Source organism: Schistocerca cancellata, chromosome 7 (genome assembly GCF_023864275.1).
Source record: "Schistocerca cancellata isolate TAMUIC-IGC-003103 chromosome 7, iqSchCanc2.1, whole genome shotgun sequence".
Taxonomy (NCBI): Eukaryota; Metazoa; Arthropoda; class Insecta; order Orthoptera; family Acrididae; genus Schistocerca; species Schistocerca cancellata.
The window spans coordinates 127,867,083-127,890,613 of NC_064632.1; the positions used below are offsets into that span (position 1 = coordinate 127,867,083).

General features: G+C 44.1%; 1 protein-coding gene across 1 annotated transcript in view; it reads left to right on the plus strand.

Annotated features, from left to right (window-relative positions):
• LOC126092361 (sodium-coupled monocarboxylate transporter 1-like) overlaps positions 1–23,531 on the plus strand; it is a 300,651-nt gene that overhangs the window by 23,931 nt on the left and 253,189 nt on the right. The window contains exon 3 of the mRNA XM_049907903.1: positions 14,790–14,949. Within this exon, the coding sequence (XP_049763860.1) occupies positions 14,790–14,949 (160 nt within the window). The remainder of the gene's footprint in view (positions 1–14,789; positions 14,950–23,531) is intronic.

Genomic DNA, 23,531 nt, shown 5'->3' on the forward strand with positions numbered 1-23,531 from the left:
CCAAACCGTCATCGAACCCATCGTTCTACCATTCCTAGACCGGCAAGGGAACTTGCTGTTCCAACAGGACAATGCACGTCCGCATGTATCCCGTGCCACCCAACGTGCTCTAGAAGGTGTAAGTCAACTACCCTGGCCAGCAAGATCTCCGGATCTGTCCCCCATTGAGCATGTTTGGGACTGGATGAAGCGTCGTCTTACGCGGTCTGCACGTCCAGCACGAACGCTGGTCCAACTGAGGCGCCAGGTGGAAATGGCATGGCAAGCCGTTCCACAGGACTACATCCAGCATCTCTACGATCGTCTCCATGGGAGAATAGCAGCCTGCATTGCTGCGAAAGGTGGATATACACTGTACTAGTGCCGACATTGTGCATGCTCTGTTGCCTGTGTCTATGTGCCTGTGGTTCTGTCAGTGTGATCATGTGATGTATCTGACCCCAGGAATGTGTCAATAAAGTTTCCCCTTCCTGGGACAATGAATTCACGGTGTTCTTATTTCAATTTCCAGGAGTGTAGCTCGTAGCGTAAATAGTAGATCAAGCAAGCGCTGTACTATTATACAGGACAACACAAAGCTGTGGTGAAGAACCGTCTCATTTCAGAGCAGTAATGTACCAGAAATGATTACAGTCGGTTATCCCCATCTGTCACCAGTGCGAGTGGAGGCGGAAGTGTCAAACAGCTCAGTCAGCAACAAGAGAAAATACATCTAAGCTCGACCTATACACCACGCCAACGCGTGCCCTTTCGCATAGTGAACAAGCCCAGTTCGTCGATGGCCAGCTCGTAGCTTCCACACAGCTGACGTAACGGATCACCGTATTGTCGCACGCCCACTCACATAACACAGCAGACGTCACTAACCCACGCTGGTGTGGAGGCAGGTACAGTCCAGGTTCAAAAATGGTGCAAATGGCTCTGAGCACTATGAGATTTAACATCTGAAGTCATCAGTCCCCTACAACTTACAATAGCTCAAACCTAACTAACCTAAGGACATCACTCACATCTATGCCCGAGCCAGGATTCGAACCTGCGACCGTAGCAGTCGCGCGGTTCCAGACTGAAGCTCCTAGAACCGATCGGCCACACCCCAGTTCAGGTGCCGAAACAAATTTTAGTCATGCGGTATTCGACCAGAGCGTCCAAGTTTACACAAGACTCTCGTCGTTTCTAAACCGTACGTACACTGCCGCTCAGGTGGCTCCAGCTTTCGGCACCTGCAGTTCCATGTCGCCACCTCGCGGGTTCTCTTGGAGTGAAGGTTCACTGCACTCGACCACGGCACCACTTAGTGAGTTTTCAGGAGACGAAGGCCTGTGTTACAAGTTTTGCTGTAAAAATTATTAATACGGTGGTTAAGCGAGGACGTTCTGAAGAGTAATGCCCCCGAATTTTTTATATCAAAAGTCTTAAAGCTTTTTAAATAAAACAAAATTTAGTAACATTCTACATCTTTATTCTTCATGTCTACAGATTTGCTCCCCTCTGCCGCAAGAGGGCTCCGAATTGCAGCGTGCAAAATGGTCGGTGTGTAGTGTGTGACAATTCGAATTCGAAGAGCTTGCCCATATATGGAGAATCCTCTCCTTCATCGTAACAATGCCAGAGCACACGCGAGCGACATCTGCAACAATCCGACTCAATCGGTTCACTGCCATCGATCACCCTCCATGTCTACATCCATATCTACATACATAATACGCAAGCCACTGTACGGTGCGTGACGGAGGGTACCCTGCACCACTGCTATTCTACTTGCACATAGAGCGAGTGAAGCCGACTGTGTATGTGCCTCTGAATGAGCCCTAATTCCTAGTATCTCATCTCCGTGGTCCTTACGCGAAATGTATTTTGGCGGGAGTAGGATCGTTCTGCAGTCAGCTTCAAATGCCGGCTCTCTAAATTTTCGCAGTAATGTTCCTCGAAAAGAACGTCGCCTTCCCTCCCGGGATTCCCATTTGAGTTCCCGAAACATCTCCGCAACACTTGTGTGTTGATCGAACTTCCCGGTAACAATTCTAGCAGCACGCCTCTGAATTGCTTCGATGTTTTCCTTTAATTCTATCTGAAGCTGATCCAAATCACTGGAACAGTACTCAAAAATAGGTCGCACTAGCGTTTTATATGCGAACTCCTTTACAGATAAACCACACTTTCCTAGAATTTTTCTAATAAGCCGAAGTCGATTATTCGTCATCCATTCCACAATCCCCACGCCCTCGTTCCATTTCATACCGCTTTGCAGCGTTACGGCCAGATTTTTAAACGACATGACTGTCAAGCAGGACACTGTGATCATTACGGGTTTGCCTTTCCTACAAGTCCGCATTAACTTACATTTCTCCACATTTAGAGCCTGGTGCTATTCATCATACCAATTATAAATTTTGTCTGTCTTGTATCTTCGTACAGTCACTCAACTTCGACACGTTACCGTACACCACAGCATAATCAACATACAGCAGTAGATTGCTGCCTACCGTCTCCGCCAAATCATTTATGTATATAAAAAGTAATAACGGTCCTAGCGTACTTCCCTGGGGCACTCCTCACAAGACCCTTGTCTCTGATGAGCACTCGCCGTCCAGGACTACATATTGGGTTCTATTAAGAAGTCTTCAGGCTGTTCACATATCTACGAGCCTATTCTGAATTCTAGTACCTTCATTAACAGTCTCCAGTGTTAGATACTTTTCGGAAAACTAGAAATATGGAATCTGCCTATTGCTCTCCACCCATAGTTAGCAGTGTATCATGTAAGAAAAGGGCAAGCTGAGTTTCACACCAGCGATACTTTTTAGACATGAGCTTTTCGGTCTCTAGGATCTTTTTTATTTTCGAACTCAGAATATATACTATAATTCTGCTGCAAATTAATGTTGCGGGTCCGTTCTCTTGTCCTTCTTATGTACAGGAGTCACCTGTGCTTTTTTGCAGTCACTTGGGACTTTGTGCTGGTCTACATATATGCGATAAATGTCAGTTACGTAAGGGGTCAATCACGCAGCGTACTCTTTGTAAAACCGAACTGAGATTTCATCCGGACCTGGTGATTTATTTGTCTCCAACTCTTTCAGTTGTTCAAATGGTTGAAATGGCTCTGAGCACTATGGGACAACATCTGAGGTCATCAGTCCGCTAGAACTTAGAACTACTTAAACCTAACTAACCTAAGGACATCACGCACACCCATGCCTGAGGCAGGATTCGAACCTGCGTAGCGGTCGCGCGGTTCCAGACTGATGCCCCTAGAACCGCTCGGCCACACCGGCCGGCCTCTTTCAGTTGTTTTTCTGTGCCAGGGATGCTTGTTACGGCGTGGTCCTCATGGGACTCTGTGCGATTGTCAAACGACGGTATATTTTTACGATTCTCCTGCGTAAACGATTTCTTAAACGTGGAACTTAATGTTGTGGCGTATCAAGACAGCCACGCCACTCGGAAGTAGCCGAAATGCACGCGTTACACACGCCGGCTGGCGTGAGGTCTGAAACAGGATACGTAATGAATGCTATAAAGAAAAGTACGTAGCTCCAAGAATACTTAACTTTAATCCATCATTTGTATACAGCATTCTTGATGATACAAGTGAGACTCTCTCTAGAAATGGTTAATGGCGCCTTGCTAGGTCGTAGCCATGGACTTAGCTGAAGGCTATTCTAACTACCTCTCGGCAAATGAGAGAAAGGCTTCCAGTGTAGTCGCTAGCAAAGTCGTCGTACAACTGGGACGATTCCTAGTCCGTCTCTCTAGACCTGCCGTGTGGTGGCGCTCGGTCTGCAATTACTGACAGTGGCGACACGCGGGTCCGACATGTACTAATGGACCGCGGCCGATTTAAAGCTACCACCTAGCAAGTGTGGTGTCTGGCGGTGACACCACACTTAAAACATCAGCTTTCGTTTTGTTGTATTCAACTGCCGCACGAGTGACTGGATGGGCGGCTTAGATCTGCTTCGCGCATAGACATTTTCACAGACGCACGAATCTCTACTAACTTCTGCGTGTCGTTATTTGCTCGTTCTCCTTTGAGCCGAGAGCGCAACAGCCATTGCTTCCTCAGCATTTTCCGAATTTCGTTGCTGAACTACGGTGGGTCCTTTCCGTCCTTAATCCGCTTACCAGGTACATACTCGTACAGAGCACGATTTACAATCTATTTAAACTTTGTCCATAATTCTTCTATGTGCAAAATACCGGAACTAAATTATTGCAATTCATTGTCTAAGTGAAATGCTAACGACTATTTATCTGCTCTTTCTAGCACAGAGCTCTTCTAGCTTTCTCGACTGATATATTAATTTCCATAACCACAATAACTACGATTACATCATGATCACTAATCGTCGTCTCTATAGTCACGCCACCGATAAGGTCCGGCTGTTCATAGGTACAAGGTCTAACACAGTCCCGACTTGGCCCCATCCGAGTTTGATGTCTTCCCAAAACTTAAAGAATACTTTCGAGGACTTCACTTTGATAGAGATGAAGTAGTGAAAGTGGAGGCCAGGAAAGTCAGCCATTCTACAGTGATGGTACCAACAAAATGGTCTCTCGTTGGGAGAAATGTGCTCGTCACCAGGGTAATGACATTGATAAATAAATATCTATACATGAAGAATAAAGATATTGAAAGAAAATAACGTTTGTTTTATTTACAAAATTTTAAGAATTTTCGAATAAAAAATTGAGAGGCATTACTTTTCAATATGCCCTGGCAACAGCCATTAGTTTGGGAATTCTGCCGTTCTGTCATGTTCTGACCTCACCCTAACAAAACCGGTGTTTCTTTTCTAGAGAGCAGGCGCGGCTCGTAATTAAAGGCTCTGAGGCAGAGCCGCCCCAAAATATATGTTAAAGTAAATTTTGCAAGAACGTATTACATAATTTAAATTATCAGGACGAATTTCGCATATTTCCCATTCAGATTAAAATAACGACGGTCAACGTTTTTGGAACTGTTTGTATCGATTGATGTTTTCCGAACGGTTAGTAGTGTTTAGGCTGCGCCTTGGAACGTCCGTAAGCTGCATGTAGTAGCGGTTTGGAGGCGTGGCTTCTACATAGTACTGCTCTTTATGGGCGACCCGAAGGCTCAGAGCTTGCAGCCTAAGGGTGTCATACCAACCACCACACGTTTTTCACGTTCCACTATCTATGTAATAAAGGAATGTAGACTGGCCGAAACTTCGCTATCCAATCTCTGTCTCTGCACATCTCTACTACGCTTCGATGTGTCATTAATCGACGTTTAGTATTAATGTTTTGATAATGTTTTACTTAGTTGTTTTGTTTCTGCCATTGGCTATTTTATCCACATTTAGAATAAGTTTGCAAATATCCCGCCAGAGTGCACTACACTACAGTAACATAACAGTACTGCCATCTAGCGAGAGTTTCATAAGTGATTAGAGGACAAAGCGCGCGAAATTTGTCCCATTACTTTACTATCCTTGCTTGCTGATGCTGACTGCTTTTGTTGATATCGTGTGATATTAGCAAGTTTCTTTTTCGGAGTGTATTTTGCAAGATTTTAGTGAGTTTTACTTGCACAAGACCTGTGACGCCACCAAAACATCACAGTATCGTCATGCGAACTCGTAAACTTCGAGCTTTGGAGGTAAACCACAATAAACACCTTAAGTTTAGAACTGAAAATACCTAAAATATTAAGCAGCCGCATTAAAGATCTCTCCGAAACGCGTCTTTTCATATGATTTGCTGCAAAGTGTCAGAAAATGTAATGATGACGAATAAAAACGCTAACCAAAGATTTTAACTCGAAGTTAGCTTCTAATCATATTTAATATCTGATTATAGAAGATACAGTATGTAAATTTATGGGTAGAGAGTGATATGCCCACCCCCCTCCCCCTGAATCCTTAGTTGTTTATGTCAGACTAATCTGTAGCGTAAACCGAGGTCTATGTTGGTTCCGATCGATAAATACCTCAGCCTTCCCCAGTATAGAAACCACGAGCCGCGCCTGCTAGAGAGTGTGTGAAAAGCAGAATCATTGCCATAATCCTTACAAAAAGTGTGTAAGCAACTCTTAGTGTTACCTGTTTACAGTTAGACAAAGCATCCTTGTCTGTTTGTAGGACTGTACCTGCGTGTACGCAAAATGGTTCATGATAAAAATGGAGGTACTCTACAGCACTAAATGTATCGTATCAAATTCCATTTGGTATTTTCGCACTCTGTATACTATCCGCATTGTCAGTAGTAGCAGAACGGGTCGGTAAGGAGATCTGCAGGAAGTCAGCTCGAAAGTGCTATCAGCAATTCAGCTAGCACAGTGAATGTGCATAGGGAGTTAAAAATAATGGAAAGCAATGTTCAACCAGCTCCTCATCAATATACACACATAAATGAAGTTTTGCCTCACCCCTGTGCCCAGAACTCCTGAAGATAGACGTTGACCGTAGATATTGCATCACAGACATAGTCCTTTTGACCATTCATAGATGTCACTAAACTCGCCCAAAGATGTAAACAACCATGCATGAGTAGCGCCTATTAGACAGAGCGGGCCCGATAGCCGATCAGTTCCAATCATTCCACCAGGAAGGAGATACATGACTCTTTTGTCTGTAGTTCAACCATGCCTAGACGGTCAATACCGGGGTTCGATGGCGTCCGCGTTATTACTTTGTGCCAGAAAGGGCTCTCAACAAGGGAAGTGTCCAGGCGTCTCGGAGTGAACCAAGTCGATGTTTTTCGGCCATGGAGGAGATACAAAGAGAGAGAAACTGTCGATGACATACCTCGCTCAGGCCCCCCAAGGACTACTACTGCAGTGGATGACCACTACCTACGGATTATGGCTCGGAGGAACACTGACAGCAACGCCACCATGCTGAATAATGCTTTTCGTGCAGCCGCAGGACTTCGTGTTACGTCTCCAACTGTGCGCAATAGGCTGCATGATGCGCAGCTTCACTCCCGTCGTCCATGGCGAGGTCCATCTTTGCAACCACGACAACATGCAGCGCGGTACAGATGTGCCCAACAACATGCCGAATGGACCACTCAAGATTGGCATCACGTTATCATCATCAATGACTGTCGCACATGCCTTCAAGTAGAGAGCATCAGAGACGTGTTTTGAGGCAACCCGGTCAGGCTGAACGCCTTAGACACGCTGTCCAGCGAGTGCAGCAAGGTGGAGGTTTCCTACAGTTTTGAGGTGGCGTTATGTGGGGCTGACGTACGCCGCTGGTGGTCTTGAAAGGCGCCTTAACGGCGGTACGATAAGTGAATGCCTTCCTCCGACCGATAGTGCAACCATACCCGCAGCGTATTGGCGAGGCATTCGTCTTCATCGACAATAATTCGCGCCACCACCGTGCACATCTTGTGAATAACTTCCTACAGGATAACGACAACGCTCGACTAGAGTGGCCAGCATGTTCTCCAGACATTAACACTATCGAACATGCCTGGGATAGATTGAAAAGGGCTGTTTATGGACGGCGTGACCCACCAACTACTCTGAGGGATCTACGCTGAATCGCCGGTGAGGGGTGGGACAATTTGGACCAACAGTGCCTTCAGGAACTTGTGGATAGTATACAACGACGAATACAGGCATGCGTCAATGTAAGAGGACATGCTACTGGGTATTAGAGGTAACAGTATGTGCAGCAATCTGGACCACCACCTCTGAAGGTCTCGTTGTATGGTGGTACAACATGCAATGTGTGGTTTTCATGAGCAATAAAAAGGGCGGAATTGATATTTATGTTGATCTGTATTCCAATTTTCTGTACAGGTTCTGGAACTCTCGGAACCGAGGGGATACAAAACTTATGTTGATGTGTGTAAATATGATTCTAAAACCGTTGATAGGCTGCTGAAATGAAGTAAATCCAGATTTTAGTAAATCCTTTATTGGGTTGACGCGTTTCAGGCATCAGAGTGCCTAGTAAAAAAAAAAAAAAAAGGCGATACAAATGGTACAGTGAGATAGCACTTCAAGTTGTTGAAAACGAGGGGAGCAACAAAAGAAAAGGAAATTCATACCACTTCTTCCGAAACAATTAAAAGTACGCAAAATGACGTCCATACAAAACTGACAAACAACATTTGTTGTCGAATACAGTAATTGATACGCCATTCGAAGCCAAAACATGAAGTGAGACTGGTTCTCTACGGAGCCATAATGAAAGCACAGAGTACATAAGCTGAGTGCTTTCTACACCGTACTATGCATCATAAGTTTAAGAAATCAAATCAATAAAACAATTGTTACGTTTTGTCACTTGTCATTAAAATTATGAAAATGTCAACGTGTAAAAAGAGCCACCTGGAACTTTGTAGTTTCTCTTGAATCAAACTCGCAACAGCTGTCAGAGGAAAACTTACGATACTCCCACCAGAGGTCCACACGGTTGACCATAGCTTTAAATGCAGACAGTCTAAAGCTGACTTGTACGGAATTTCACAATTTTTAGATTGGTACCTTAATACGAAGCGGTAAATAACAAAGCAGTTGAAGATCAACATATAGTTTAAAAAGTCCTCTTTTATTTTTTATACAGTATTACATCGTGGAAGAAATCGAAAAACCATTTACGACAGCTCGTTACCTGCTCATTTGTCAAAAGATTCATACCCTCCTGATAGCTGACGTAAGTTTCAATCTCCTCCAAAATATCCAGAGTCGTGCCTTTACTACCATAGCACAGGATAGACACGTAAGTAATGCTCCAATGCTCCTCATCAGCCAAGCTCCTCATCAGCGACGCTAGAGATGGCGAAAAAAGCTGCACCACTGGACAGTGGATGACTGGAAAAGAGTGTAGTGATAAATCACACTGTACCCTCTGGTAATCTGATGGAAGGGTTTGGGTTTCGCGAATGCCTAGAGAACATTATCTTTCATCGTTGGGTTGGGGTTGTTTGGGGAAGGAGACCAGACAGCGAGGTCATCGGTCTCATCGGATTAGGGAAGGGCGGGGAAGGAAGTCGGCCGTGCCCTTTGAAAGGAACCATCCTGGCATTTGCCTGGAGCAATTTAGGGAAATCACGGAAAACCTAAATCAGGATGGCCGGACGCGGGATTGAACCGTCGTCCTCCCGAATGCGAGTCCAGCGTCTAACCACTGCACCACCTCGCTCGGTATCTTTCATCGTGTGTAGAGCTAACAGTAAAGTACAGAGACGGTAGTGTTACGGTAGCGGGGTGTTTCACATGATTATGGTGTGGTCCCCTTAATACGTTTAAGTAAACGCTAAATGGGAGAAGGATATTAACAACTTTTACACAATTGTGCACTGCGTACAGTGGAGGAACAGTTTGAAGAGGACGACTGCATCAGTGTGACAATTCCACTTGTCATAGAACAGCATCTGTGAGCCTATGGTTTGTGGATAATAACATTCTACAGATGGAATGACTTACACAGAGTCCTGACCTGAACCCACTGGAACACCTTTGCGATTAGTTAGAAAGTCGACGAGGCTCCATATCCAAAAAGCTAACATCAGCAGCTTCTCAGGTTTCGGCTCCTGCGGAAGAATGGACTGCCATTCCTCCACAGACATTCTTGTACCTCGTTTAGTGTCCCCAGCAAAGGCGAAGAGCGGTCACACCCAGTATTCGTGGCCACTCATTGGTGTCCCGATACTTTAGTCAGACATTGTTGCATCACGTTTCTTCTGCTCACACATTCTTCAGATGGAATGACCTTCACGGAGTGCCGACCTGAACCCATTGGGACACCTTTGGGATGAGTTAGAAAGCTGATGCAGTTCCAAATCCCAGCAACCAACATCAGCAGCTTCTCTGGTTTTGCCTCTTGCGAAAGAATGGGCCGCCATTCCTCCTCAGACATTCAGGGACCTCGTTGAAAGTGTCCCCAGTAAAGGCAAAGAGTCCTCACACCCAGTATTCGTGGCCACTAACAGGTGTCCCGATACTTTGGTCCGACAGTGTTGCATAACCTTTCTTCTGCACACATTCCTTAACGTAATCGCATTTGATGAATCGTTCTTGTAATTCCCAAGCGTAAATAACTTCAAAGACGCTCAAACGATTGGCCGCAGATGTAATACATCCAATACTGGCTAACGTAATAAGTGGTTTATTTTGGTGATTTTTCGTTCTTGGTCTGTGTGACTTCAATACATTAAATTTAGAAACAAAATGGTCAAATTTTTAATTTTATTACGAAACCTAACCCTTCAGTTTCTTGGCAAATGTCACATAACGATGTTTATTAATGTTCCTGCCGAATTATTCAGACACCCACCTCCACAATAGTGGTCACTAACCCACGATGGTTGGAAGTCATTTACCTGTAAGTAGCAGGTTCTAGTCCAGGTGCAGAAACAAATTTTAGTTGTGCAGTATATGGCCAGATGGGAAACGAGAGATGGTAGAGCATTTCAGAGGGGCCGAGTGGAGTATCCCCTGCATGAAGTCAGGACCGCACTTACTTACCTGTGAAGCTTCTCCGACGCTAGTAAAACATTGTCAGAGTCCAATTATTTATTAACCACTTTTACAGTCTTGTTCCACATCGGCCTTGTAGCCGATGGCTCATTCAGCAGCGTGTTGGATCCTCGTTGACGGCTGCTGAGTCAGTTCATCGTCTGCAGGCCCAGGCGAAGAGTGAGTGACTTCGTGCCGCAGTGAGTAGCTGGCGCGGCTATAGTCCAGCACGAATGGTCTTGTGTTAGCTACTGGAGTGTGATCGATCCCACTCCGAAGTTTATGTTGACGCTTGACGACACATGTGCCATGTAGTGTTGTCGGAAGTCGTGTGATCGGTCGATCTCCTCCCTACTGGCCAGATAGTTTTCAGCACCCGGAGGCGCCCAAGTGTTGAACAGGAACGTGGACCCCACGAGACCTTACTGCCGGTTTCCGCGTTGATGTTCAGTGCTGTTAGGACTCCGCGCCGTGCTGTGGTCGGAGGACAGTCAGCTTCTCCATCAGCAATGATAGGCGGCGAACAGTAGGAAGTTCATCAGGCGATGACCGTCATCTCAGGTACAATTTCGGCTGGTTCGTAGACTGTTCTGGAGTATCTACATCTACGTATACATCTACATGGAAACTCTGCAAATCACATCTAAGTGCCTGGCAGAGTGTTCATCGAATCACCTTCACAATAATTCTCTGGTATTCCAATCTCGTACAGCACTCGGAAAAAACGATCACTTTCCAAATGTCCTGACAATAAAACGCAGTCTCTGGTTAGCCTTCCCCACAACACTTTCTATGTATTCTTTCCAGTTTAAGTTGTTGGTAATTGTAATTCCTAGATATTTAGTTGAATTTACGGCCTATAAATTTGACTGATTTATCGTGTAACCGAAGTTTACCGGATTCCTTTTAGCACTCACATAGATAGGACTACAGCATCGTAATCATGGAATCGAGTGCTGTTACTGTGGACGCTGTCTCTCGCAATGGTCAACTCTTTGAGAGCTGGAGAGCTCGATTATTTAAAGGGAGCTAATGTGAGCATATGACGCGATGCTCGGTTTGCAAAGGCCGCATGTGTCCTTATTCTGTTATATTCGCTTAACAGGCTCTTAACTTCTACGTAGGTTCTCTGATACTGGTTCTTATGAAACAGGCACAGTTTCTTTCGACATCTCTTACGAGCTAATTTTCCATATGCTATTTTCTGTTGAGTTTGCACTCTCTCTCGGCACGGCGTTGTAACGTGCTGAAGTGTGACCCACTTGTGACATACCACTTATTTCTTGGTTCTGTCTCTGCCTCTGACATGACTGCACTTTGCTTGTAGCAAGGTGGATGAATTTCAGTCCTCCAGACTGTAAACTAACGTTCTGAATTGAATCTTAAACCTTTATATAATATCTCGTGGCACGAGGTCATGTGACCTAGCTGATGCCGATCCATCCACTGAAAACGAAAGTTAACAAACAGTATAAGACGTAGTTATTTTTGTTACCCATTTCTAAAGCTGCCGGTATCTCAGAAAAAGCAACAGACAGCCAACAAATTACCAGAAACAAATTTCTGACAGGACCAAAGGCAGTTTTTAAATTTAGCCTAAATCAGCTTGTTTTTGGCAATTCATACTGTTCCAGAAGTGGATTTTTAATTATAAACTTTCATTTGTATGAGTTAAAAAGAATATGCTTAGAACCTTGAGGATGATGCTTTTGTACGTGATCTGTTGGTTTTCAGAGGTCAACAGCGAGACTGTAAGACATCATGGATTTTATATAACTTGATGTGTGTTAGAGTACACCTTGAACTAATTCAGAAACGACGGCAGATTTCTTAATGGAAAAAAAAATGTTCAGGTGTGTGTGAACTCCTAAGGGAGCAAACTGCTGAGATCATCAGTCCCTAGACTTACACACTACTTAAAGTAACTTATGCTAAGAACAACACACACACCCTTGCCCGACGGAGGACTCCAACCTCCGGCGGGAAGGGCCGCGCAATCCGTAATATGGCGCCCCAGACGGCGCGACCACGCCGCGCGGCCTTTATCAATGGAGACAGCAGAAGTACAGACGACTGTGGTGTAAATGATCGTGGGGAGTCAAAGAGGGAATCATGCATGTATCGAACTGTAAACTAAATACGAGGGCTATTTTTTCAACCTCCGAGAGCTCATGAAATTAAAACTACAGTCAAAATCCGGCAAAGCTACGCGCAGACGCGTTCCGCTGTCTCTAGTACGCCCCTTTGTGGCATCACGTCCATTTTTCAATTCTGAGTTCACGAAGAGCGCGTAAAGATATCTAGAAGATATTGTCTCCTGTCAGGTGTGAAGTCATGCTAAGGAGTTTCGGCTGATGTCATGCAGCCTACATAACATAACCCTGAAGCGTTTCTTTCTTCATGACAGTTCGCGGCCACAGGGAAGAAATTCCTGCTGCCTTGGCGATGGAAGTGTTTGATCACCCAGCATTCATCCTGGACTTGAGTCCCTCTGATTTTCATCTTTTCGCGACCGATCGGAGTTTACTTTCCGAATATCTCTCGTAAATAACTACTAAACCTAAAGTGATGGTATGAAACACTTCTTACCTGAGACAAACGCCTCAAAAACAGATTATTTACTAGCTTAGTTAAACGAATAATTAAATCTGCTTTGGTAAAGATGTTCCATGCTGCCCACTTCAAGAGAGTATACTTTATAAATGCTTCGATTTCAATTGTTACTTTTTTGTTTTGTCATTTTCTTCCATTTTGCAAAAAGATCTATTCTGGAAATTAGTAGAAAATAATTTGATCCTATACCTTGTCCTCTATGAATTCTTATATCCTTTATTAATCTTCTAGCTTATCATTTACTAAAATGTAGTCAGTTGTTGATCTAACAAGGGAACCTCCCCATCGCACCCCCCTCAGATTTAGTTATAAGTTGGCACAGTGGATAGGCCTTGAAAAACTGAACACAGATCAATCGAGAAAACAGGGAGAAGTTGTGTGGAACTATGAAAAAAATAAGCAAAATATACAAACTGAGTAGTCCATGCGCAGGATAGGCAACATCAAGGATAATGTGAGCTCCGGAGCGCCGTGGTCCCGTGGTTAGCGTGAGCACCTGCGGAACGAGAGGTCCTTGGTTCAAGTCTTCCCTCGAGTGAAAAGTTTAATTTTTTGTTTTCAGACAATTATCGAAGTTCAGGTACTCACACATAATCAACTTCGCTCTCCAAAATACCAGGACATGTTCAGATTTGCTTGGACATATGCAGGATTTGACGGTCTACACACGGAATAATTTGAAAACGTTAAAAACATATGTTTTGAGAGAGCACAGGTAAAACTGTGCGACTGTGAAACTGTTGCATTCATTTGTTGCAGTTTATGTGACTAACTCTTATGTTTTCATCACTTTTTTGGGAGTGATTATCACATCCACAAGAAAACCTAAATCGGGCAAGGTAGAAGAATCTTTTTACCCATTCGCCAAGTGTACAAGTTAGGTAGGTCGACAACATATTCCTGTCATGTGAAGCACATGCCGTCACCAGTGTCGTATAGAATATATCGGACGTGTTTTCCTGTGGAGGAATCGGTTGACCTATGACCTTGCGATCAAATGTTTTCGGTTCCCATTGGAGAGGCATGTCCTTTCGTCTACTAATCGCACGGTTTTGCGGTGCGGTCGCAAAACACAGACACTAAACTTATTACAGTGAACAGAGACGTCAATGAACGAACGGACAGAGGATAAATTTGCGAAAATAAAGAAATCAAAAATTTCACTCTAGGAAAGACTTGAACCAAGGTCCTCTCGTTCCGTAGGTGCTCACGCTAACCACGGGACCACGGCGCTCCTGTGCTCACTTTATCCTATATGTTGCCGATCTCGGGTATGGACTACTCAGTTTGTATATTTTGCTTTTTTTTTTCATGGTTCCACACAACTTCTTCCTGTTTTCTCGATTGATCTGTGTTCAGTTTTTCAAGGCCTATCCACTGTGCCAACTTGTAACTCAATCTGAGGGGGGTGCGATGGGGAGGTTCCCTTGTAAGACCTCAACTGGCCCAAGTGTAATTAGGTATATCTGTTTTTTAAAACGTGAGTTTTCTTTTCAGATTATTGTTAAGTGGCAAAAACTCTTAGTATTTCTTTCCATTTTTATTAGATACCGGTTCTCCAAAAGGCCCCATTATATTCGTTACTGGGATATTTCCTATACGATCATTAAAAGTAATAACAAGCTTTTAGTGTAGCAAGTTGCTATTAAACAGATGAACCGAGTGGGCAGTCTGAGAAGTGCACCCAGTGCACGCCTCTAAACTTGTGTTTTCTCGCTTGTGGCTTGGGCAGCTTCATCTCGGGCATCATGCTGCTGGGCATCGCCACCGAGAGCTACCTGTACGGCATGCAGTACGCCTACGTGTGTGTCGGCGTCATCCTCAGCGCCGCGATAAACGCCTTTGCCTTCCTACCTGTCTTCTACGACCTCGGCATCACGTCCACGTACGAGGTAAGTACGCACTGCCGTCGTTCCTTCAGCTACAAGACTACTCAGCTACTCACTATTAAGTCCCTGGCAGAGGATTCGTCGAACTATCTTCGTAGTATTTCTCTAGTATTCCACTCTCGAACAATGCGCGAGAAAAACGGACGCTTACATCCTTCCGTCCGCCCTCTGATTTCCCTTATTTTATGATGACGATGATGATTTCTGGCTACGTATGGCGGCGGTGCGGTTACATTCGCCCATCACTTGCACCTACCTGTGAACTCGTCGCTGCAGATCGCCGGTAGGAAAGCCGAGCAGAAACCTACAGTGCTGCGACTCGCACCAGGCTGCATACAATGTAACTACTCTAAAAATCGGGAAAAGGTCTTAATTTAGAATGAAGGGTGGAAATACTGGCAAAACTTCGGTGTATTCTGAACCTTGATAATGTACACTTTTACTGCCAAGCCCGTGCTAATATTAACACAGTCACGCACAAACACTTTCATTCACGTTAGCGAGTTTATGGTGACGTATTTCCCGAAATCTGAACTGCTACTAAGCACGGATTGTTCTTAAATGAAAATGCTCCCCATACTACTAAGTTTTAGTCAACGATCTGGTCAATATGCCACGCGGAATTACTCTTTTCTCATACACAAAATTACATAAAAAATCAGTACCTTCTAAAAACACACACCGGAATACATATGCATTCACTTTAAAACACTTTTGAAACATGTAGGACAACTAAAACCGGCAAAATATAAATCATTCGGTGCTCGTACTGCAGACGACCGTACCATTGAAAGGCTGGGCTCCGACTCGTTAGACTGCTGTAAGCATTCTCTATCTCCAAGAGAAATGACGCGCGAAGAGCACTCTGTTCTGATTGGACAGTCTCCTTAAGACCAATAGAAAAACATTATTCTCGGGCGTTAGTGGCGCTTTTCATAACTAACCAATCAACAAATAACACACTTTCGAACTGTAATTTTTCCCGAAATAAATATTTAACGTTCTGATATTTTGTTTATAATTTACGTTATTAATCATTTTTTCACTTGAATTAGCTTTCCTTTTACCATAAACGTACTTAAAATATTATGATACAAAATTCCCCTTCGACTGCATTCAGCCGGCCGGAGTGGTCGTGCGGTTCTAGGCGCTACAGTCTGGAACCGAGCGACCGCTACGGTCGCAGGTTCGAATCCTGCCTCGGGCATGGATGTGTGTGATGTCCTTAGGTTAGTTAGGTTTAACTAGTTCTAAGTTCTAGGCGACTGATGACCTCAGAAGTTAAGTCGCATAGTGCTCAGAGCCATTTGACTGCATTCACACTGCCTTAAAACTTTCTTACACTAGTTTGTACAGTGTTCATCAGTAGAACAATGACCTATATATTTACTTTAGAACACATTCAAGCATCATTCAAACTGCCAAAAGCATATACAAAACTGTGCAAACATAAATAAACAATAAAGCCTTCAAGAAATAAACAGAACAATTCACAAAAACATTCTCTTGACCTGTTTCTTGAATGTTTCTGTGCACTACTGTCCTCAAGCATATGAAAATTAGAACTACGTACTCGGCTGAACCCGCTTCAGATCATCTGTCACTATTCACGCATGAGCCATTTTCCCAGTACACAGGCTCTAGGCAGGAGTGACACAAGGCGACACGCCGCAGTAGGTCGGCGCCGACAAAATATTTACGCATTCCAAGGAGAAAGTTGGTAGATGGAGTTTTGTGAAAAGATCTCGCTGCAACGAAAAGTGCCTTTGTTATAATGATTATCACTCTAATTCTCGTTACGCTCTCCCCCCTATTTCGCGATAATATGAAACGAGCTGATCTTCTTTGAACTTTTTCTGTGTCCGTCAATCCTGACGCGCAGCACTCCTCTAACTCACGACGGACAAGCGAAGTGTTGGCAGTAGTTGGACTGTTGCATCTTTTAAGTGTTCTGCCGATTAAACGCAGTCTTTGGTTCGCCTTCGTCATAGTATTATCTACGTAATCGTTCCACTATAACTTATTCGTATCGGTAACCATACGTATTTAGTTGACTGGTACCTTAAGATTTGCGTGGTTTGTTGTCTAACCAAAATTTTTTTGTCTTAATTTGCAATTGGTTTTCATCTTCTGAATTCTGATGCCTTTGCTAGATGGCAAACGATAGCATCATCTGTAACTGCTCAGATTGTTTCCTAAATCTCTGCATGTAAAAGGCAATGTACCGACTGACTGAATCACTGACTCATCATCGCCCAGCCAAATACGCTAAACATAGAAACTTAAAATTTGGGAGGGTGTGGATCTTATACCGAAGGTATCGTTTATGAACTGATTGGTCTAAGTCCCACTCCAAACGGGGCGAAAGAGGGGATGAACATTTTTTTAAATGTTCAATTATGCAAGGAAATGCGAAGCTAAATATATGCAAATTTGTATTTGACTTCGCTGTTAGAAATTTAAAAAAAATATTTGTTCCACTGCTTTGGAAATTCCGCCCCTAAGATGATGAAATAAGCATTGAGAACTGCTAAGAAAATATTTCGTTCTATTAAAACAATTTTAAAGCTATATCTATGAGAATTCGTATTTCACTTCTCGATTGGATATAAGGAAATAAGTGTTAGGAGATGGTAGTTCATTTGGAAATCTCACGAAAGCAAGAGCCACGATTAACAAAAAACTTTGCCCCGCGGGATTAGCTCAGCGGTCTAAGGGGCTGCAGTCATGGACTGTGCGGCTGGTCCCGGCGGAGGTTCGAGTCCTCCATCGGGCATGGTTGGGTGTGTTTGTCCTTAGGATCATTTAGGTTAAGTAGTGTGTAAGCTTAGGGACTGATGACCTTAACAGTTAAGTCCCATAAGATTTCACACATATTTGAACATTTTTTAACAAAAACCTTGGACTTTCGGACTCAATCACATTCGGACTTAATTAGCGTGAAAAGTTTAGAATGTTTCGCAATTTGTGAATAACATAAAAAACTGATTAAAGAAAAGCAAAAAACTTCTGTGCAGACCATTAAGTCTACGCGAGCGAAGGACAGGACGCTAAGCCATTCGTTTATGAATCGTGTCTCACGATTGATGTTAGTACGAAGGTTGTTTTTTAAGTAAGGGCCGTTTTTATTTTTAAAAAAAGATACAAATACTTTTGTAAAACTTTTATTTTCTGATTCTACACACTTTTACCTATTTTTCTACATAGTTGCCTTGTTTATTTAAGCACTTGTCATACCGTACAACTAAGTTTTTAATTCCCTCTTCAAAGAATTCGGCCGCCTGCTCCGACAGCCAAGAGTTCACGGCCGCTTTCACTTCATCGTCGTCATTGAAGCGCTGCCCACCAAGATGGTGTTTCAGGTACTGGAAAAGGTGAAAATCGCTAGGGATAAGGTCGGGGCTGTATGGTGCATGGTTCAAAACTTCCCAGCCAAAAGAATCAATCAAATCCCGAGTCTTTTGAGAGGTGTGAACCCTAGCGTTATCGTGCAGGAGCAAAACTCCTTTTGTCAGCATGCCGCGCCTTTTGTTTTGAATTGCTCTGCGGAGCTTCTTTAGAGTTGCACAGTAGGCATCTGGGTTGATTGTCGTTCCTCGTGGCATAAAGTCCACAAGCAAAACACTGCGCCGATCCCAGAACAGAGTTGCCATAATCTTGCGCTTTGACAGCGTCTGTTTGGCTTTGACCTTGACGGGTGAGGTTGTGTGTCGCCATTCCATCGATTGTCGCTTGCTTTCGGGAGTGATATGGGATACCCATGTTTCATCTTCAGTGACAGTTTGACTCTCCTTCCTCGTAACGAATCAAAAAGTCCAATGAAGTGGCAAATCTCTTCCCTTTGTGGTCCTCTGTGAGGAGTCTGGGTACCCACCGAGAACACAGTTTCTTAAAGTTTAGGTTTTCAGACACAATTTTGTACAAAACCGATCTTGAAACTTATGGAAATTCCAAAGAAAGAGTGGAAATTGTGAATCTTCTGTCCTCACGAATCTTTGTTTCGACTGCAGCCACTAAATCACCAGTGATCACAGAGGGCCGGCCTGAGAGTTCTTCGTCATGAACGTTTTGACGGCCATTTTTAAACTCTCTAACCCATTGACGCACTTTACCTTCACTCATTGCATTCACGCCAAAAACTTCTGTTCACTGACGATGAATTTCTGCAGCTGATAGGCTTCTCGCGGTCAAAAAACGTATCGCTGACCGTATCTCACACTCGGCGGGCGATTCAATAATCGTAAACATTATAAGGTAGCACAGCGATGCGTACACGTCAGCTACAGAGCTGCAGCTTGCATCAGTGTGAACGGTAAGGATGCCGGCAAGTGGCACAGTGGCTTGTTGCGGCGTCCGCGCGAACTACGGGACTATACGCGCGAACGGCCCTTACTTAAAAAAACAACCCTCGTACCTGTGTCCGGAAACGTTATCCAACGACGCTACAGAACACTCAAATTCACAGGCACCAGCCTCTGTAAATGTATATACGAGGCGCGTTTCGTTCCGTTTTGTTGTAGACACTAGCAGTTTCATACCGCAACGAGAGCGTGCGTCGTATACCTGCATGCCTCGTAAACAACTGTGGTCAGTTTCAGCTCTGTAGCTAACCTTTACAGTTCTGTTCTGTGCTTTCAAAATGTTTAATACTATGAACTCGCAAGCCGCGTGTGAGGTTCGCTCAGTGATACGGTTTTTGTCAGCAAGGAACCTGTCTGCTGCGGAAATTCATCGATAGTATTGCGAAGTGTACGGTGATATTGTTATGAGTGAAAGCAAGTGCATAAGTGGGTACGAGAATTCAAAGTTAGCCGTGACAACGTCCATTATGTGGACCGCTCCGGTCGCCCTTCTTTGATTACAGACGATTTGGTGGCTTCATTTGAAACGAGGATTCGTGAGAACAGGCGATTCACAATAACAGTTCTCTCAAACGAATTTCCTGACGTGTCGAGATCAGTGCTTCACAACACTGTTTCTGAACACCTAAAGTTTACGAAACTATGTTCCAGTTGGGTTCCGAAACTCCTAACAGAGGACCACAGAAACCAAAGATTTGAGTGTGTGATGAAGTCCTTGACTCGTTATCGTGAAGAAGGTGACTGCTTCTTGAGTCAGATCGTAACTGGAGACGAAACATGGGTTTCGCATATCGCACCCGAATCGAAGCAACAGAGCATGGAATGGAGACACACACACTCGCCTGTAAAAGTGAAGGCCAAACAAACTCTGTCCCAGTGCAGAATCATGGCGTCGGTGTTTTGGGATAGGCATGGTGTTTTGTTGGTCGACTTCATGCAACGAGGAACCACTATCAATGCAGAAGATTACTGCCAAACCCAAAGAAAGCTACTCAGAGCGATTCAAAACAAAAGACGTGGCATGCTGTCCAAGGAAATTGTGCTTCTCCATGACAATGCAAGACCCCACACTGCACGTCAGACCCGCGATTTATTGGACAGTTTTGGCTGGGAAGTTTTTGAACACCCACCCAACAGTCCTGATCTTGCATTGAGCGATTACCATCTGTTCCTACACCTCAAACAACACCTCAGTGGCAACTGTTGCAATGATGGCGACGACGTGAAAACGGCTGTGAACTCTTGGTTATCGGAGCAGGCAGAAAGTTATTTAAAATTGATTGAGAGTATGATACGTGTTTGAACAAACTTGGCAACTATGTTGAAAAATACAGTACAGTAAGTACTTTCTGAAAATAAATTTACTTTTTTGAAATAATCTTTCGTTGTGTACTTATGTTCAAACGGACCTTACTTAAAAAAACACCCCTCGCACATACAGGACGACGATACAAATTTTCTAGGATGATGGAGAAGGATAAATGTATCATTTTGAGGCAAGCATCCCTGTACCAGAAACGAACGAGTCGAATGTTATAACCGAAAACCTTTCTTATACATCTGACAGTGGAAAATATGTACTGGTACTGTTGTTGCTAAGACTGTAGGGTAGACAATATTCAGAGGTGATAGTATGGACCAAAACAAGGAAACATTGTGCAGTACACATGAGTTCCTGCACACCTTAAGAGCTGTGGACTCTTGTTCAGTAGGGGAGATGTGTTTCATAGTAGCGAAAACGAACGAGTTCTCGTAGCTCCTCAGGTATGCTTTTCGATCCCAAGTTTGCTGAACATTGTTTGCTTGTTTTGGTCCATACTATCACCTCTGAATGTTGTCATCCCTACGATCGTAGCAACAACACTACCAGTACATGTATCCCACTGTCAAAGCTATCAGAACGGTTTATGCATATAACTTCCGACTCGTTCGTTTCCGTTGGAGGGATCTTTCCTAGATCTTCCTAGAAAGTTTGTTACGTCATTGTACATTTGCAGACGCCGGCACCTGTAACTTTGACGCCCTGTAACGTCGATGGAAGACATTTCCGGACTTCGGTTCCAAAGTAAAACTTGATCTACGAAGTCCCCTCTGCAACCTCTAGAAGTGTGTACCATGCATTTTGAAACGCCCTGTACAGATTAAGAACAGTAGAAGGCCTATAACACTTTCTTGGGGAATGTCAGATATCGCTTCTGTTGTTGTCGATGGTTTTCCGTCAGTTACTTTGAACTGTGATCTTTCTAATAGAAAATCACGAATCCACTCAAGTAACTGAGACTATACTACATAGGCAAGCAATTCTATTACAAGTCGCTTTTGAGGAACGAAGTCAAAACCGTTCTAGAAAACTATGAGGGTTGGCCAGAAAATGATGCAACGCATTGTTTCTTCAACAATTCTTTACTGAACATAATTAGAATTTCAGACACGAAAGAATGATGTTTTATCTACATACCCTATTCTTCGACGTAATCTCCATCCGGTTCTATGGCCAGCGCGAAACAAGGGCGTGCATGCCCTGTCGGTACCAATCCTTGTCCTGGTGGCGGAGCCAGTGCTTCACACTGTAAATCACCTCCTCATCATCCTCAAAATGTGTTCCACGAATGACATGCTTTAATGGCGAATGACAGCATCAGCTCGCTGCAATATGTCAGGTGTTACAGCCGTGGATGGTCTCCCAGGCCGCTGCAAATCATGGAGCTCCGCCGAATCGCCTTCTGGTGACCACACCCTCGGTGGCCAGCGACTAACTGTGCTTCTGTCGACAGCAGATGCTCCATAGGCTTTGCACGAGCGTTTGTGAATATTTCCCACAGTTTCTTTCTCTGAGTGAGAAATTCAATGACGGCACGTTGCTTGTAGCGTACATCAGCGACCGACGCCATTTTGAAACCGTCCTACGCTGTCGGAAGGGACAGAAACTCACTCATAAGACTTCAAATAATACATAAGTAACATTTCGCATTCGTAGCAGTTTTTGGCTGAGAAAAAAATGCGTTGCATTACTCTGTGGGCAACCCTCGTAGAAATATGGACTCAATCATGTGAACAAAGAACTATTTGTGTTTCATAATTAATACATATTCTTAATCCGTGCTATGTTTCAATAGATCGCTTTCTTTGAGGTAATTGGTAATGTTAGAACACAGTGTATGTTCCCAAATCCTACAGCAAATTGACATCAGTGATATGGGTATGTCGTTCAGCGGATTACTCCCATTTAGTTTCTTGTGTATTGATGTGATCTGTAATATTTTCCAGTCTTTAGATATGGAAGTTTCGTCGAACAAGCTGTTATTAAAGGTCTCGCATACACATCCCACAGCGCTGTAAGCTTCGCGTCTATTTTATGGGAAATTTGTCACTTGACAGAACATTAGTCTATTTAGAACATACCTCGTGCCGGTTATGACATCTCTTTGTTGTTCGGCCTTACCTTGCTGAGCAATTAGTTTGTTATTGTGTTAAGACAATCAAACAAACGAATGAACCTCCACTGATCGTGGTTGCTTCTCGGCTTTCGGATTACGACATGTGTCAGACGGTAAGGTTCCTACAATAATAAATCGCGACTTAGGTACTTCCTGCCTTTGCTCGTGCGATATACACTGATCACCCAGAACATTATGACCACCTACCTAACAGCCGGTAAGTCTACCTTTGGCACGAATAACAGCAGCGACGCGTAGTGGTATTGAAGCAATGGCGCCATGGTAGTTCGCTGGAGGGAGTTGGCACGACATGTGGACACATACATTACCTAATTCCCGTAAATTCTGGGGAGGGGGCGATGATCTCTGACGCCACGTTCAATCACATCCCAGATGCGTTAGATGGGGTTCAGATCAGGCGAGTTGGGGAGCCAGAACATCAGCATATCAATTGAAACTCGTTGCTGTGTTTCTCGAACCACTTCATCACACTCCTGGTCACAAACCTGGCGTATTATCTTGTTGAAAAGTGCCATTGCCATCTGCAAATATGATCGTCACGAAGGGGTGTACGTGCTCTACAGCTAGTGTACGATAGTCCTTGTCCACCATGGTGCCTTTCTCGAGCTCCATTGGATCCATAGATGCCCACGTGCATTGTCCCTGGAGCATAATGGAACCGCCGTCAGCTTGTCTCCGTCCCGCAGTACAGATGATGTTTGGTTTGTGGGGCGCCCAACTGCGCGGTTATCGGCGCCCGTACAAATTCCCAAACTTTGCTCAGTCC